This window comes from Schistocerca nitens, chromosome 7 (assembly GCF_023898315.1).
Source record: "Schistocerca nitens isolate TAMUIC-IGC-003100 chromosome 7, iqSchNite1.1, whole genome shotgun sequence".
In the NCBI taxonomy this organism is placed as follows: domain Eukaryota; kingdom Metazoa; phylum Arthropoda; class Insecta; order Orthoptera; family Acrididae; genus Schistocerca; species Schistocerca nitens.
In genome coordinates this window covers 409,546,232-409,563,485 of record NC_064620.1, presented here as the reverse complement: position 1 = coordinate 409,563,485, position 17,254 = coordinate 409,546,232, and the positions used below count along the sequence as shown (strand labels likewise).

The window sequence follows — 17,254 nt, the reverse complement described above, 5'->3', positions numbered from 1 at the left end:
CTGAACAATAAGGATCAGATGACTATGTACTGTATAAAACAATTTTTTTTATTGAATCACTTTGGTGTGTGAGTTTATTACATACAAAACCAGAATCCACAGAGGGGTAGGCTATCTAGCATTCAGTTTCAATGAAAGGATGAGAGCAATGTGTGACTTCGAGTGGTACATGATGGAATTAGGCGACAGATTCATTTTGTCCACAAGAAGGATCTTGCTGGAGACCCACGGGACATGGTCCACCGTTAGAGATGTAGTCTGATCGTCCTTATTAATTAAACTCTGTGACCGCCAAACAGTTCAACCTAATCGTCAGTTATACTCGTTATTACTGGTTGATATAATACCGAGGTAAAGGCGCCAGAGAGGCAGTTCTCACGTTCCGCTTGATAATGGAAGAAAGACTGAAGGAAAATGAAGACGCGCTCATATCATTTATCGATCTATAAAAAAGAGTTCGACAGTGTAAAATGGTGCAAGACGTTTTAAATGCTGAGAAAAATTGTAGTAAGCCATAGAGAAATAAGGGTAATTGTAACAGAGCGGAAGCGTTGTAAAAATATGTCTGGAAAGGTCGTGCACTCGTGGTTTGGGAAGGGGCAGACAGGTGAGTAGTGTTAGGAGGGGGGGGGAGGGGGGGAGGGGGGGGGAAGAGCTCGGTTGCTACTTGAACTAGGAACATGGAGTAAAATTTTTTTGGTTTAGCCGGGATTAGCGGCCATTTTCATAGCCATTCGAACATCTGTCTTACTGTAGCGTTGTTACAGTATATTAAGCATAGTTTGAACGACAGACAGGAGCTGGCGTCAGGCAAATTGTGCGAATCGATTAATTCCTTTCGCAAAAGATTTCAATTGTGGTTCATGCTCAGCTATTGACACCATCTGTATGTGGACCATTCGCAATTTACATAGAAAAACGTGTAAAAAACACATGTTTCTGGGTGTTTCTATTCTTTTAACTTGTCCGAATCGGTTCAGACTTTGCACGTAGGTAACCAATTGGATAAAATCAATACGAAATTTTTTATCCACTAATCCTGTGAAACGTGATGCACTTGATCTTTTTGGTTGCACATGCTGGCGTAATATGCTGAATAAGTTGTACTACTTCCGACGTTGGATTACAATACCACTGTTGGTTTCAGTTATCATTATTAAAGTATTTCATGTTCAGCTGTTGTCTCATTATCTTCGATGAATTACCAGAGATTAAACCGGATCAATCGTTTCCCGAGTCAAGAAAAATCTAGTCGGTTACAAAAATGTCAGGATTATTGTAGGGTAAAACTTGGGACCCAGAATGAAAATTGCACCTATCATAGCACAAACAGAGGCGAAGAATATGTCCTGAGCAGAGTGAGGGACGTAAAAAAAGGGTACTAGCTTTTCGACTTATCTGGTATGTTCAAGGACATCTAAATCGAAACATCTTGACCTAATGGCGCTTTTTTACAAGTTAATCCTGTATCCCCAGCACAGTGAGTACTCTTAGCTGCGACGTGTTGGCACACCTGCATGTCGCAATTTATATGCTACAGTTCCTGATCCGGTGCCCAAAACCCGTAACATTCGCCAGCCATAGAAAATCTTACGGCTGAAGAGAATACGTAATGACTAAAAAACGTTTTTCTAGGGGGATAAAATTTCTGAGGATGAATTTGTTCCTAGAGGACGCTAAAGCAATTTCTTGATTTCTTAGTGGGAGGATGGTATTTTTCCCCTAGGGGACTATTTCTCCCCCAAAAACAAAGCCTTTTACATGTATGGTGACCTGTTAAATGTATGCTGAGGGGTGAAAGAACAAATGGACACAAATGTGTCTGCGTATGGAGAGTGAGATGCATCTACAGTAGGAGGTATGCGAAAGTGGGGATGCATCTATAATAGCAAGCGTGGATGCATGCATCCTAATGTTTGATACGTTGCACCATATTGCACGACACGACAAATTCCACGTTGGACGACATGTGTTATTTTATACGACACGACATCAAGCATTTTATTACATGATATAGGTATTAATACCAACAAGTAAAAAGGCGCGATTATGTCAAGATGTTTGGATTTAAATTTCTTTGAATCTGCGAGGCAAATCGGAAAGCTAGTGCACTTCTTTTAATCCCTATCTCTTCCCAGTACATATCCGCCTTTTCTTGCTATGATAGAAGCATTTTTCTTTCTGGTGTAAGTATGTACAAGAACCAAGAGGGAACGGTAAGATCGGAACGCCAAGAATAAAGGTGATGCAGTCTTTTGACCCCTACTGCTCAACCTACACATCGAGGAAACAATTACAGATAAAAGAAAGGTTCAAGACTAGGATTAAAGTTCAGGATGAAAGGATATCAATGATAAGATTCACTGATAACATTCCTATCCTCAGTGATAGTGCAAAACAATTACAGGAGCTGCTGAATGGAATGAACAGCCTACAGAGTACAGAATATGGATGGGGGATAAACCAGAAAACGAGAAAAGTAATGACAAGTAGGAGAGACGAGAATAGCGAGAAACTTAACATCAAAATTGGTGGTCATGAAGTAGATAAAGTTAATTAAATTCTGTTACCTTGGCAGAAAAATAGCCCGTAACGGACGAAGCAAGGAAGACATAAAAAGTTTACTAGCACTAGCGAAGAGGACTTTCCTGGCCTAGAGAAGTCTACTGGTATCGCACATTGGCCTTAATTTGAGGAAGAAATTTCTGAGAATGTACGTTTGGAGCACAGCGGGCGGGACAGAGGGAATACCGAACAGAAGAGAATCGAAGCGATCGAGATGTGACGCAAGAGAAGAATGTTAAAAATCAGCTGAACTGATAAAATAAGGAACCAAAAGCTAGTTACTTCATGAATGCAGTGTTCTGTTGCCTTGTTGGATGACAATTTTGGACACAGGTGTCCATCCGCAGTTTTTCTCCTGGAATCCTTCAAAATATCCAATGTTTTAGTTATACAGAAGAAAAGTAAACTGTGGATGTAAATCCGTGTCCGAAACCGTCATCCACCAAGGCAGCAGAGCGTCGCATTCATAGCCACTGGTGATCGTGGCAATCAGTCGCGATCACAGAATAACAAACGTCATTGCGAGAGATCTCGCTCACGGCCTGTCAGCGTACAAAGTCACGTCTGTTGCCGAAAGGATGGCCTAGGGTTAGGCACTGGTGACTAAAGGTTCGACGTACTGCAGCGTCGTTAGATGAGGTTTGCGGACACCGGTTCTATACCCAATTTGTTCCTCAACATACCCTCTGCAGGCCCTCAAAGTTTGTCGGTATCGTTTGGTGACATTCTGTATATCTTGAAACGCGTAATGCGAAACTTTGATGGTGTCTTAAAGTTTTTCAGTCTTTGTTCGATATCTATAATAGCAATAGAAAACCGAAGATCGGCAATTTGAAGAAACGGTTGCAACGTACGGGAGGTTTTATTGTAAAATTATCGATATATTTAAAAATATCTACTGGTAGTCTTAGTCAACCTTGAGTTGCTACCTGACGTAATTGGCTCTGTTTAGACGCGCGGTTATGCCCGCAGTATTGTTTGCATCGAAATTATCATTACACTCTTATTATTAAACAAAAATATGGTGATTGCTAGCTACGAAATCAATAATGCGGTGATTAGCATATGGCACCAAATTAAGATTTATTCAGAAAACAGGATGAGCAATATTTCCAGCCTAACATGACAATCCAATACAAAATGGCTTCAAATGGCTCTGAGCACCACGGGACTTAACTGCTGAGGTCATCAGTCCCCTAGAACTTAGAACTACTTAAACGTAACTAACCTAAGGACATCACACACATATCGATGCCCGAGGCAGGATTCGAACCTGCGCGCGGTTCCAGACTGTAGTGCCTAGAACCACTCGGCCACTCCGGCCGGCCAATCCAATACACTCGCTAACCTAACTAGCCTATCACTGGCACAATGTATCCTCTTTTCCTAACTCCTCAAGGCAATACTGAACCCGCAAGCGGCTCTAGTGAAGTTCTGCCTGAACGGACACAGACTCAGAGAGCGCCCGTCAAAGAGCTAGTGGACTCCGAACTCATTTAGAATTACAGTGCCCTACTTTGGCTGATGATTGCTAATATCACCGTAATTCTCCGTGATGATTACGACGGTCGGCCCAGCCAACGTCGCAATGCCGTCTTACCCGTGAGCGAGCTTGGCTTTAATCTCAAACGTGGACGTGATTTGCGTCCGTAAACTCCTGTACGTAAGTGTTCAGTTGCGGAGTCCGTCACGAGTCAATACTCAAGCTACTTGCATACATGCCAAAAGTAGTTGGTCGACTCAAGTGCGCGGCAGCATTGGTACACTTCAGATTGCATATGAACACCACAAGTTAGTACAAATCTGTTTCTCTTCTGAGAGGTACAGATAATGCTACGTGTGTGGAGTCGTGTCTACACTATTCAGACTTGGAGAGTAGCCACTGGACTCAATGCCGGTAATTCCTCCAACCTATTTCTCTCCACGCTCTCCAATCTGGGCAGCCAGACACCGCGACTGCTCCGGTCCAGTCCCGACCCCAGAGTCCTATCAGATTTTTGCAAACTAGGCCGCTCTTCGTCGCATGCATCCGTGCGCATTGGTAGCCAATCACGACACAGAATTCTCCCGCGGTTACTGTGGCCGCCAAACTTTTATATGTATCTGTACGCGCTCTGCGCCAATCCCGTCGCAGTCTTCCGCAAATTTTCCACTGCGGCGCAAAATCGTCTTTCTCTCTTTCGCATATAGCTCCTTCTCACTTCTTGTTGTGATGGCCAAGCCTCTGAAGTGCCAGCCGACGAAGGGTTCCGGCGGTGTTCCAGCCTCTGCGGCCATCTCGTTAGTTTGACATGACACACACAACTACCTTTTCTGTGTCCATTCTTTCCTACCGGTGGGCCAATAATCTCTTTTTTTTTTAATGGCTATCTCTGTGTATTCGGTGTATTAGTACTGATGTAGCATCATGTAAGGTGCAAAGTCTGCCACCTTACACGGTTATTTTGAGCAGTTTTAGAAATCAGATGGAACTCTAGACGAAAAACACAGTATAACCGAAATCCGGTTGATTTAGCGAAAACCAACGTCGCTATTCCACGCCAACGATAATCTCGGTGGGTAGGCGCAAGTCATGGTAGGTGAAACACTCTCAAAGTATCAGGAAATCACTTTCGGTCTGAAATACACCTTCCACACCCTGTGGATTGGACACCTCATTGGACTATCGGGACACTCGACGTCTTGCATCCGTCGGAAAGAAGAGGCAAAATCACGGCCACACACAGGCTTCCTGTCACCTTTTGTCCACTTTGTGTTGTTAAATGCGACAACGGAATGCGTTAACAGACTGTATTAAAATCACGTGTCGCAGTTTTCTTTAACTGACAGATGTGAAGTATTCATAAATCTGTAAAGTTAACTGTCTACTACATCAACAAAACTGCACGAAAAGCTCTGTGAGAAGTCTAATACATCGCTCCGTAAAAAACTAATTCTGTAACACATTATTTCAAATCACTTCATCACGTTCATCCGACAGTGTAGTATACATCACAGAACAGTGAAAAATACCTAGTTACTGTACTACTCAGTTAACTGAAGAGCTACGTCCTTTTTAAGTCTGCTAAAAGTTTGACGGAGATACGTATCATACTCCTTCTAAGATGTGGTTTGTTGCATGTGGTGTTCTCGTTTAAACCATCCTGATATTCAGGTGATTTAAGGAAACCACAGAAACATCTAAATCAGGAGAGCCAGACTCGGATTTGAATTCATGTCCATTGTCTTAACTATTGTACTCTGGCGCTCACTACCTACCGATACCGGCCACACAAAGCGCATGGTGAAATTTTACGGCCAAAACTTCACGGCATTCGCTTTGTAGCTCCAGGGAAGCGAATGGGAAGTTCCTTGAAATAACTGTTGGTCATAACAGTTTCCAGTTGGCTGCGAGACATTTACCCTGACCGCGTAATGGTAGTCGTTAGCAGGCCATTAACATTATCTAACGATGATGTAGAACAGACGAGAAACTGTAACGCCTGAGAGGCGAGAAAACCTTCTTCTGAGGCTGTGACTCTAAAGACAGAATTCTAAAGCACAAACTTACCTTGGGATGCTAATTTTGGTGCTTGCCATTCTTAGAATGCCGATGCCGCGGTCTGGGTTACGTTGCTCCACGAGTTTCCTCTAAGTATAGATTCCAGGTAAAGCCAAGGTCGTCGTCAGACGCGCGCTGAAGTCGACACCATGTTTCATCTTTCACGATATCGTTGTCAGCGAAACGTTAAATGCATAAGCAGAATCGATGCGTATTATAGAAAAGGATGTATGCATGTGTGTATGTAGGTGTATACGTTCCACATCTCCTCCTAAATCACTGGGACCGTTTCAACCAAACTTGATATACATATCGCTGACTATAGACAACATTCGTAGCGGGGGTAAGAACCTCCTACGTATTGTAATTCAGGAGATATGACGTCATAAATAATTAGGTTCTTGGAGAACTACTGCATCACGCAAGACTCTTAAATTTATTACTTCTTCGCTACTAACTCTGTTTACAACGCATTTCTCAGACAGTCTCCACATATGCCTCTAAATGCACCTACAACATTATATCGTGGTAACACAATAGTTAAGAGATATGACGCCATAAACACTGAGATGCGTGAAAAATTGCCGCATTGCTTATTTATTATTTCTTTGGTACTAACTCTGTTCGCAATACATTTTGCAGACAGTATCTACATTTGCCGCTAAACGTACTGACAAAATTATATCATTGTATGGCTTTTAGTTCAGGAGATAGAAAATCATAAACACTGAGATGCGTGAAACACTGGCGCATCATATGTGAAATTTTGATAAATCCATCCTTTTGTACTAAATTCAGTCAACTTAAGGAAATCGCTGACACCTGACAGCACTTTTGACAGCTTTCAACTGCGAAGCGCAAACGGCTGAAGGCTATACACTATGTGATCAAAAGTATCCGGACACCCATCAAAACGTACGTTTTTCATATTAGGTGCATTTTGCTGCCACATACTTCCAGGCACTCCATACCAGCGACCTCAATAGTCATTAGACATCGTGAGAGTGCAGAATGGGGACCTCCGAGGAACTCACGGACTTCGAACGTGGTCAGGTGATTGCGTGTCACTTATGTCATACGTCTGTACGTGAGATTTACACACTCCTAAACATCCCTAAGTCCACTGTTTCCGATGCGATAGTGAAGTGCAAACGTGGAGGGACACGTACAGCACAAAAGTGTACAGACTGACCACATCTGTTGACTGACAGAGACCACCGACAGTTGAAGAGGGTCGTAATGTGTAATAGGCAGACATCTATCCAGACCATCACACAGGAATTCCAAACTGCATCAGGATCCACTGAAAGTACTATGATAGGTGGGAGGTGAGAAATCTTGGATTTCATGGTCGAACGGCTGCTCATGTGCCACGCATAACGCTTGGTGTAAGGGGTGCAAACATTGGGAGACTGAACAGTGGAAAAACGTTGTGGGAAGTGACGGATCACGGTACACAATCTGACGATCCGATGGCAGGGTGTGGGTATGGCGAATGCCCACTGAACGTCATCTGTCAGTGTGTGTAATGCCAACAGTAAAATTCGGAGGCGGTAATGTTATGGTGTGGTCGTGTTTTCACCGTGGGGCTTGCACCCCTTATTGGTTTGCGTCGCACTATCGCAGCACAGGCCTACATTGATGTTTTAAGCATCATCTTGCTTCCCACTGTCGAAGAGCAATTCGGGGATGGCGATTGCATCTTTCAACACGGTCGAGCACCTGTTCATAATGCACGGTCTGTGGCGGAGTGGTTACACGACAATAACATCCCTGTAATGGACTGGTCCCTGTAATGGACTGGTCTGCACAGAGTCCTGACCTGAGCCCTATAAAATACCTTTGGGATGTTTTAGAACGCCGACTTCGTGCCAGGCATCACCGACTGACACCGATACCTCTCCTCAATGCAGCACTCCGTGAAGAATGTGCTCCCATTCCCCAGAAACCTTCCAGCACGAGACTGAACGTGTGCTTGCGAGAGTGGAAGGAGTCATCAAGGCTAAGAATGGGCCAACACCATTCCGAATTCCAGCATTACCCATGGAGGGTACCAGGAACTTGTAAGTCATTTTCAGTCAGGTGTCCGGATACTTTTGATCACATAGCGTATCGTGTTTGGATGTCCTAGGGACGCATCACGAATTAAGTTGCCTGATCTGTTGCGAAAGAAGGCGGACTGCCCACCATGTTTACAAGGAATACTGTATCGCAGGCTTCTATGTAACACTGTAAGAAAATTGGTCGCGAAAAGTGCCTAACCGACAGCAGTTGAAGATGAGTGTACCGCTTTGTCAATGACAATGGCTTTCAAACCCGACAGGAATTGATACCGTCAGTGAACACATGTCGATCTAAATTAGTTTTCGGACACTGCGAAGGGCATTGCACACAATGCACATTTGAAATCCCGGACCCCGCCAAAGGCAATTACGCCCAGCGGCGTATGAAGCTAAACATCTTCAGAGGACCACACAACACAAACACTGGACAGTAGTTGATTGGATGCCTGTAATATGGTCCGACGAGTCGCGATTTTGCGTATGTTCTAATGATACAAGGCGAGGAGTACACTGATGACGCACTGAGGCGTTTAGCGCTCAATGTGTGGAGGGTATAGTTCATGCTGGCGGTGGCTCTGTAATATTTGTTGGTGCTTTTCGTATCAGGACTTGGGCCCAAACATACAGGTTGCCGTGAACATGAACCAGGATATTTATTTCAACATCCCCGGTGAGCAAATGTTGTACTTCCTTTTACGTTTTCAAGACGAATACGTTGTAAACACTCTCGTCTTCCATTATTACAATAGCCGTGTTGACAGGGCTGCACGATTATGTTTCTGGTTCGACAAACACTAAGGCACATCGCTGCAACTCGATTGCTCCTATAAACTATCCCATCATAAAACCACGCAAGATGTCTGGGACTATTTGGGACATCAGGTGAAACGTAGCAGTCCACGCCGGCGTAATTTAGTCGTCTCATAGGATGTTGTTACCAATCAACGCTTTAACTTCATATGATGCGCTACGGTCGCAGGTTCGAATCCTGCCTTGGGCATGGATGTGTGTGATGTCCTTAGGTTGGTTAGGTTCAAGTAGTTCTAAGTTCTAGGGGAGTGAATACCTCAGATGTTAAGTCCCATAGTGCTCAGAGCCATTTTTTCCTATGATGTACGCGAAAATGTCTGGATACTATTCTTCGCTGAATTGAGGTAGTTATCGAGGCTAGGGGCCGTGTGATAAATACGAGGGTTGGAACTTAAATAGTGGCAACTACTTTTTCACAACCGATACAAAAGAATTACATGTTTGCACCTGTTACTGGCCTTCAAAGTAATCAACAGCGATGTGTAGAACCAGGTGCCAGCGATGTGGAAGGCTTAGTATATCGTTAGCAGAGCCTGTTCTGTTGATGGTGCGAATGGAGTGGTCTACTGCCTCTCTAATCTCTTGAAGAGTTCTGAAGCGAATGCCACGAAGTGGTTCCTTCATCTTCGGAATCAAATCAAATTCACAAGGACTTAAGTCCGGGGAGTATGATGGATGGTGCAGTACTTCCCAGTCCCATCGACCGAACAGAGCAGCCACAGCTTGCGCTGTATACGCCCGCGCATTGTCGTGCAAAATGATGGGTGGGTTGCGCAGAAAGTGTCGCCGCATCTTTCGCAAAGCTGGTCGCAGATGATGCTCCAAGAAAAAACTTCGCGAAAGAAGCAGCGACGCTTTCTGCGCAAGCCACCCATCATTTTGAACGACAATTCGCGGGCGCATACAGCGCAAGCTGTGGCTGCTCTGTTCGGTCGATGTGACTGGGAAGTACTGCATCATCCACCATATTCCCCAGACTTAAATCCTTGTGACTTTGATCTGATTCCGAAGATGAAGGAACCACTTCGTGGCATTCGCTTCATAACTGTTTCAGAGATTCAACAGGCAGTAGATCGCTCCAGTCGCACCATCGACAGAACAGGCACTGCTAACGGTATACTACGCCTTCCATATCGCTCGCAACGGGTTCTGCACAACGCTGGTGACTACTTTGAAGGCCAGTAACAGGTGAAAACATGTAATTCTTTTGTATCGGTTGTGAAAAAGTGGTGGTGGTGGGTAGTGTTTAACGTCCCGTCGACAACGAGGTCATTAGAGACGGAGCGCAAGCTCGGGTTAGGGAAGGATTGGGAAGGAAATCGGCCGTGCCCTTTCAAAGGGGCCATCCCGGCATTTGCCTGAAACGATTTAGGAAAATCACGGAAAACCTAAATCAGGATGGCCGGAGACGGGATTGAACCGTCGTCCTCCCGAATGCGAGTCCAGTGTGCTAACCACTGCGCCACCTCGCTCGGTGTGAAAAAGTAGTTGCCACTATTTAAGTTCCAACCCTCGTATTAGCGTGACTACCGGGAATCTTTCCCGAGGGTAAAGGGGATCGGGAAAAGTGTGGTTCATATCTAAATGTGGTCGCGTATAGAAAACTACTACGATCTACTCTTGATTACTGCTCGAATGTTTCAGATTAAAGGACGACATCGAAGAAATTCACGAGCGCACTGTAGATCTGATGCCGGCAGGTTCGATCAACATCGAAGTGTATGCGATTGATCGGCGCCCCACTGAAGACCATTTGTCGAAGGTCCGTGCATACGGTTTAGGTTCCCACACATTTGACTTGGAAGCCTTTTTAAGTAATAGAAACCAGTACATCGTCCTCAACGGTGAATGTTCATCAGAGACATGGGTATTGTCAGCAGTGCCCCAGGGAAGTGTGACAGGACCACTCTTGTTCTCTTGGCCGAGCGGTTCTAGGTGCTCCAGTCTGGAACTGTGCGACCGCTACGGTCGCAGGTTCGAATCCTGCCTCGGGCATGGATGTGTGCGATGTCCTTAGGTTAGTTAGTTTAAGTAGTTCTAAGTTCTAGGGGACTGAAGACCTCAGATGTTAATTCCCATAGTGCTCAGAGCCTGTGACTGTTTGCTGATAACACTTTGGTGCACGAGGAGGTGTCGTCCTTGAGTGACTGTAGAAATATACAAGATGCCTGTAGACATTCTAGTTGGTGCGATGAATGGCAGCTTGCTCCAAATGTAGAAAAATATAAGTTAAGGCAGATGATTAGGAAAAACTATCACGTAACGTTCGAATACAGCATTAGTAGGGGCTTGCTTGACACAGTCACGTCAATTAAATACCTATTCGTAACGTTGCAAAGCGATATGAAACATAATGAGAACGTAAGGACGGTAGCATGTAAGGTGAATGCTTGACCTCATTTTATTGGGAGAATTTTGGGAATGAGTAGTTTATATGTAAAGGAGACGGCGAATAGGGCGCTAGTGCGACCCATTCTGGAGTGTTTGGGATCCCCACCAGGTCGGATTATTGGAAGACATCGAAACAATTCACAGTCGTGCTGCTAGATTTGTTATCGGTTCGTTTGATCTGCTCGCAATTATCACGGAGAAGGAAATAGGAATCCCAGGAGGGAAGACGACGCTCTTTTCGCGAATCACTGCTGCAGAAATTTAAAGAACAGGAATTTGAGGCAGACTGCAGAACGATTCTTCTATAGCCAACGTATATGTCACGGAAGGAGCACGAAGATGCGAAAATCTAAGGCTCTCACAGAGACTTTTAGATAGTGGCTTTTCTCTCGCTCTGTTTGCTAGTGGAACATGAAATGAAGTCAGTAATAGTGGTGCGTGGTACCCTCTGCCATTCATCATACATTGGGTTGTGGAGAATGTGTTTACATGTACATGTCCTCAGGGCGTAACTATTATTTTGTCCTGAGTGCTTATTACAGTTTAATGCGAACAAGTTGTTGGAATTAATCTGACCGGATAGCCCTGCCCGTTAAAGCGCCGCTTTCGGGACGGGGAGAAGCGCCGGCACCGGGTCGAATCAGCCTGGCGGATTAACAACGAGACTCGGTGTGCTCGCCTTACTGCAATTAGTTACAAGGCAGTTTCCCTACATCTCACATCCCACTAGTACCGCTTCATTTACACGATACGCAAACATTTAGAAAACTTTCGGTGACTGTCACGTAAATAACACTACACGCTGGGTACACGTATTTCGTGTCCGCAACTCGTGGTTGTGCGGTAGCGTTCTCGCTCCCTGAGCCCGGGTTCCCGGTTTCGATTCCCGGCGGGGTCAGGGATTTTCTGTGCCTCGTGATGACTGGGTGTTGTGTGATGTCCTTAGGTTCGTTAGGTTTAAGTAGTTCTAGGGGACTGATGACCATAGATGGAGGTAATGGGGTGGCGACACGAGGACAAAGGGCCATCCCTCAATTTAATCGTGCTAAATCTGTTACTCATCTATGAAACCTTCCCGTCTACTCTATATCTCTTTTGTCACGCAACCTTCCCTTTTACAATAACCTATGAAACCTTCCCTTAGGATTTCTATCTCTTGCTTAATAATAACAAATGAAATCTTCCCTTTGAAATTTATTCTCTTTCTCAATGTTCGCATACAAATTTAAATGCTGATTATTAAAAGTGATTTGCTAATTATTTAGACGAAACATAGAATGTGTCGTCGTTGTGGCCCTCAGTCGTTACCCACAATAACCCAAAACTGCTCCTTACCTTTTTTGCTGTTACTGGATCGCCATCTGACTGCTACATCGAACTGCGACATGAATATACTTACTCTGTCTTACTGTACTCTATTACCTGCTGGTGGGCTGTCATAATAAGTGGCTGTATTTATTGCCAAAACTGAGGTTATTCTTTAATAGCACAGCTGACGTTATTCTTTAATTAATTTGATTGAAGTTACGTAATTCATAGTTAAACTTTTTCTTGACAACAATAAAATTTTGCAAAGTTTTATGTTGATGGTTTTTGGGATGGATTATAATCAAAAATGCAATACTGCTGCCAAAAATTAATTATATTCTGAATGAAATGATTTTACAAACGTTCAAATGGGACTTACTTTTTACAATAATCTTACAAGTAGCATTGCGCAAACATACCTTCAGTAGTCTTGAGTTCCTCAAAAAAATAATTCAATAATATTAGTTCCTCTTATGATAATAGTTAGCTGATGTCTCTGTACATCCGTTTATAATCTCTTATAAATCATAGCTAGTGGCTGGCAGGCATACCGCTCCTCTCGCTTCAGACTTGCTACCGACTCGCTTCACTTCTCTCTTACTACTGACTTCCTACGAACGCTAAAGTGCGGTCTCTCCTGCCAACAATGCTTTCTGGGGCAGACAATCCCTGCTGCCATTACAAAATGTATCAATGCGTGGTCTTTCTCGCTCTTTTCTTAAAATGTATCCATACGCTGTCTCTCCCGCCCTTTTTAAAATTATATCAATGTGCGGTCTCTCTTGCCAACAATGCTTTCTGGTGCAGACAATCCCTGCTACCACAGTTATTTCCAACATCGCAAATATTAATTATTCCTACTTAATCCTATTAATAAAATATAAACGTCTTTCATAAATTGTGGTTTGACAATAGACAATAGAAATATACACGTCTTACAACTATACTAACTACCGCCGATGCGCGACAAATACTCAAGAAAAGGAAGAAGCTGGTAAAATAGCGATAAAATGAATAATTTTTTAAATATGTGTCCTCAAAAACGTGCTGTCTGTAACCGGCGGTGAAGACTTATTTTCTGTTGCCACAGGTGGATGAGGTGCTGGCCGCCCTGGGGCTGTCTCATTGCAGCAGCACCTTCACCGACAAGCTGTCTGGTGGAGAGCGCAAGAGGTTCAGCATCGCCCAGGAGCTCGTCAACAACCCGTCCGTCATTTTCATCGATGAGCCTACCACGTAAGCCCGATTCGTACGTCCCAATAAAATCAAAGCTGTGTTACTACGATGATTTACTGACTGAGCATTGCGTTGCTTGTTTGATAGTTTTGTCACTAATTTCCCTGTATGACTGAGATTTTTGTCGCAATTAGGCTAGACTTAGAAGCACCTTTTGTTGAAGTCAGTTTGTAACAAAAGTGTATACTGAATTGTTACAGCAATAACTAAGACAACGCTGATATTCATATGCGTTTGCGTAAGACAGCTGGAGTGTTTCAGTGCTTCGCCGACATTTCAGATGTGTACTGTCATTAGCGAACGAAGAAAAAGATAAAAACCTAACCAGTTCCCCGAAGGTCATGTGTTACGGAAGAGGGACAGCTATTTCCTTTAACAAAGTGTATGTGTGTGTGTGTGTGTGTGTGTGTGTGTGTGTGTGTGTGTGTGTGTGTTATGCGCCATCGCCATCAACGGTTTTACAACTCATAAATTAAAATAATCAGCCAGGATTGAATACTCTGTTGCAAAATAATTTAGTGATCCAGACTATATAGATAAGGTAAAGGCGTTTGCCAATAAATGGTATTACAGTACGTGTCCGCTATCATAATACCACTAACTAATGTAATGTTCCTAGTTGATCGCTTTTTATTTTCATAGACCACACAGCTTAACGACTTTCGGCTTAAGTCAACATCAGACTCGCCCGTAGAAAAAAAAAAAGAAGAAACTAATGAGAATTACTTTTATACAAAGTATACAACTCAACATTCATTGGGTGAGTCGCTTAGCACTAACAAGTATTTTATTTCACACATGGTTCAAGATATCGAAGCGAATGCCATGTAATTCTGCCGCGTGTGAAATCCTATCAACTCTCGTATCGCCCTAGACATTAAACCAGATATCTTTTTTAGTTGTACATAATACTTTTGTTGAAAAGGCAATTGCAGTGATATAACGTTCGTTGATGTTGAAAGTTTCGCATAGGCACCAGAGAGGTGTGCTAAAAATAAATAGCAAGACTTCCGTATCTTCTATTGCGGCGCAAACACCACCAAGTTACGTCTTTATATGCAGCAAGAAGTTCAAGAAGTGAAATGATCGTGTGGAGTTATTGATCGTGGCAGTCCATCTGGGGTAGTTAGACCGTCATGTGCAAGGCTTTCAATCTGAGGCGACAAACACGAATGCTTTATACAACTAGCGACGCGCACCGGCTTTGCACGCGTAGCGTTAAGTATCTACGACCGTGCGACTTGCCTGGCGTAGTGGTGAAAAATTATGTACACAAAACTTCAACATAAGGCAGTCCACCATTATAGCGCGTAAGCACTTTAGCAACTATGTCGGGAAAGGCCACGCGCAGAATCGCGGTTTGGGAGCAGAGCGTCTTGGTATTCAGTTCCTATCTGAGCTATTAACACGTGGTAAAAAGTTTTTGGATTTGTCCGGACCAGATGACAATTGTATAAATATTCGAACATGTGTCTTACTGTAACTGTGTTACAGTATATTAGGCAAGGTTTGAAAGATGAACCGGAGTTGGCGCCCAGGCACATGGTGCGAATGGATTAATTCCTTTTGCAAAAGATTTTGATTCGGCTGAAATTAATGCTCAGCTAATGACATCATTTGTATGTCCATCGTTGCAAAAACAGTCATCCTCGTTTGGATTTTAAGTGCAAAAATAGTCACCCTCAAATAACTGCACACTGGAGGGAGATATGATTCACATTAGCTCCAACTGTGTATCACAATTTGGTCTAAGATAAGTTTTAGCCGTTTAACAAAATTTTGCTTCGTTTGCATTTTAAATGCAAGAAACACGTTTTTCTGGGGTCTTTGAAGCGCGCCACTTCTATACTTCAAACTTGTACGAATCAGTTCAAACCTTGCACGAAGATAGATGAATGGAAAATTTAAAACGAGTTTTTTTATCCTAAAATCTTTATCCGTTGTTGAGATACAGTGGCTTAAAGTCGAGCTAAATGTAGCACTTAAAATTCGTTGCACCATAACCGTTTAAAGTGAATCAAATAAATAAAAAAATGTATTATTGCGATAACATTGGAAACTTGCTTTCAAAAATCTAGCGTCATTCGAATTTTACGTGAGGTTTTTTTTTCCAGTTAATGGTTGTACTGCTGTTTTGTGAAAGCTTTATACGCTGCTACGATATGAGCAGCATGCATTGAAAGATAATAAGAAGAACCTATACTGGTAAGTCGTCGCCCGAGTCGACAAAAACCTATTTAGGTTTCTAAGCTATGCTATCTAATGTCAAAAATTGTTGTAGAATAAAAGTTGGCCGGCCGAAGTGGCCGAGCGGTTCTAGACGCTACAGTCTGGAACCACGCGACCGCTACGGTCGCAGGTTCGAATCTTGCATCGGGCATAGATGTGTGTGATGACCTTAGGTTAGTTAGGTTTAAGTAGTTCTAAGTGCTAGGGGACTGATGTCCTCAGAAGTTAAGTCCCATAGTGCTCAGAGCCGTTTGAACCATTTTTGAATAAAAGTTGGTAACCAGAATAAAAAAAAGCGAATATGTCCTGGACAGAGTCTTTTCGACTTACCCGGTAGCTTCAAAGACATTTAAAACAAAACATATTGACCTATCGCGCTTTCTTACAAAGTAACCATACTTCCCCAGTGCAGTGTGGCCTCTGAGACCCACCTCCTGTTATATGTATGGTGAGGGGTATAAGAACAAACAGACACAAATTTGTATGCTTCTAGAGAGTGGTATGCATCTACAACAGGAAATATCATAGAGTGGGCCTGCATCTATAACGGGATGTAACCTGGAGTTCGCATGCATGCATCTTAAACTCAAATGGCACGTATCATATTGTACGACATAACAAATGCCATGTTGGGTGACATGGTGGTATGTGTCATGTTATACGACATGACATCATATGTCATGTTGCTTTACTTGACACGATGCACTATATTACATGACATGGGTACTAATACTAGGAAGTAAAGAAGCTCGAAAATATCAAGATGTTCTGATTTAAACGTCTCTGAAGCTCCCAGATAAGTCGAAAAGCTAGTTCCCTTCTTTTACATCCATAGTTCTGCCCAGGACATATTCACGTTTTTTGTTTTTCATTCTGGTAATATAATACTTAAAACCGTGTCAAAATCCCTACAGCAGTTTCTGAGCTGAGATTAGCCTTTACATGCAGAATGGGAAACGCGGCGGGGGACAACATGTATACGATATATATAGATTTCTAGAAATAACTGTATATGGCTCTCGAGCAAATCTTCCAACTGGACGCCATTTCGTCGACTTGCGTGCTCCTATCGTATCCCAGTTATCCAGCTAGGAAAAGGAGGCCTGGTGGT

The 17,254-nt window shown here is 43.3% G+C and overlaps 1 protein-coding gene across 1 annotated transcript in view; it reads left to right on the top strand.

The window, feature by feature from the left end:
• The window catches only part of LOC126195214 (ATP-binding cassette subfamily G member 4-like), a 299,475-nt gene that overhangs the window by 188,619 nt on the left and 93,602 nt on the right, over window positions 1–17,254 (top strand). Inside the window, exon 4 of the mRNA XM_049933733.1 lies at window positions 13,769–13,914. Coding sequence (XP_049789690.1) covers window positions 13,769–13,914 — 146 coding nt within the window. The remainder of the gene's footprint in view (window positions 1–13,768; window positions 13,915–17,254) is intronic.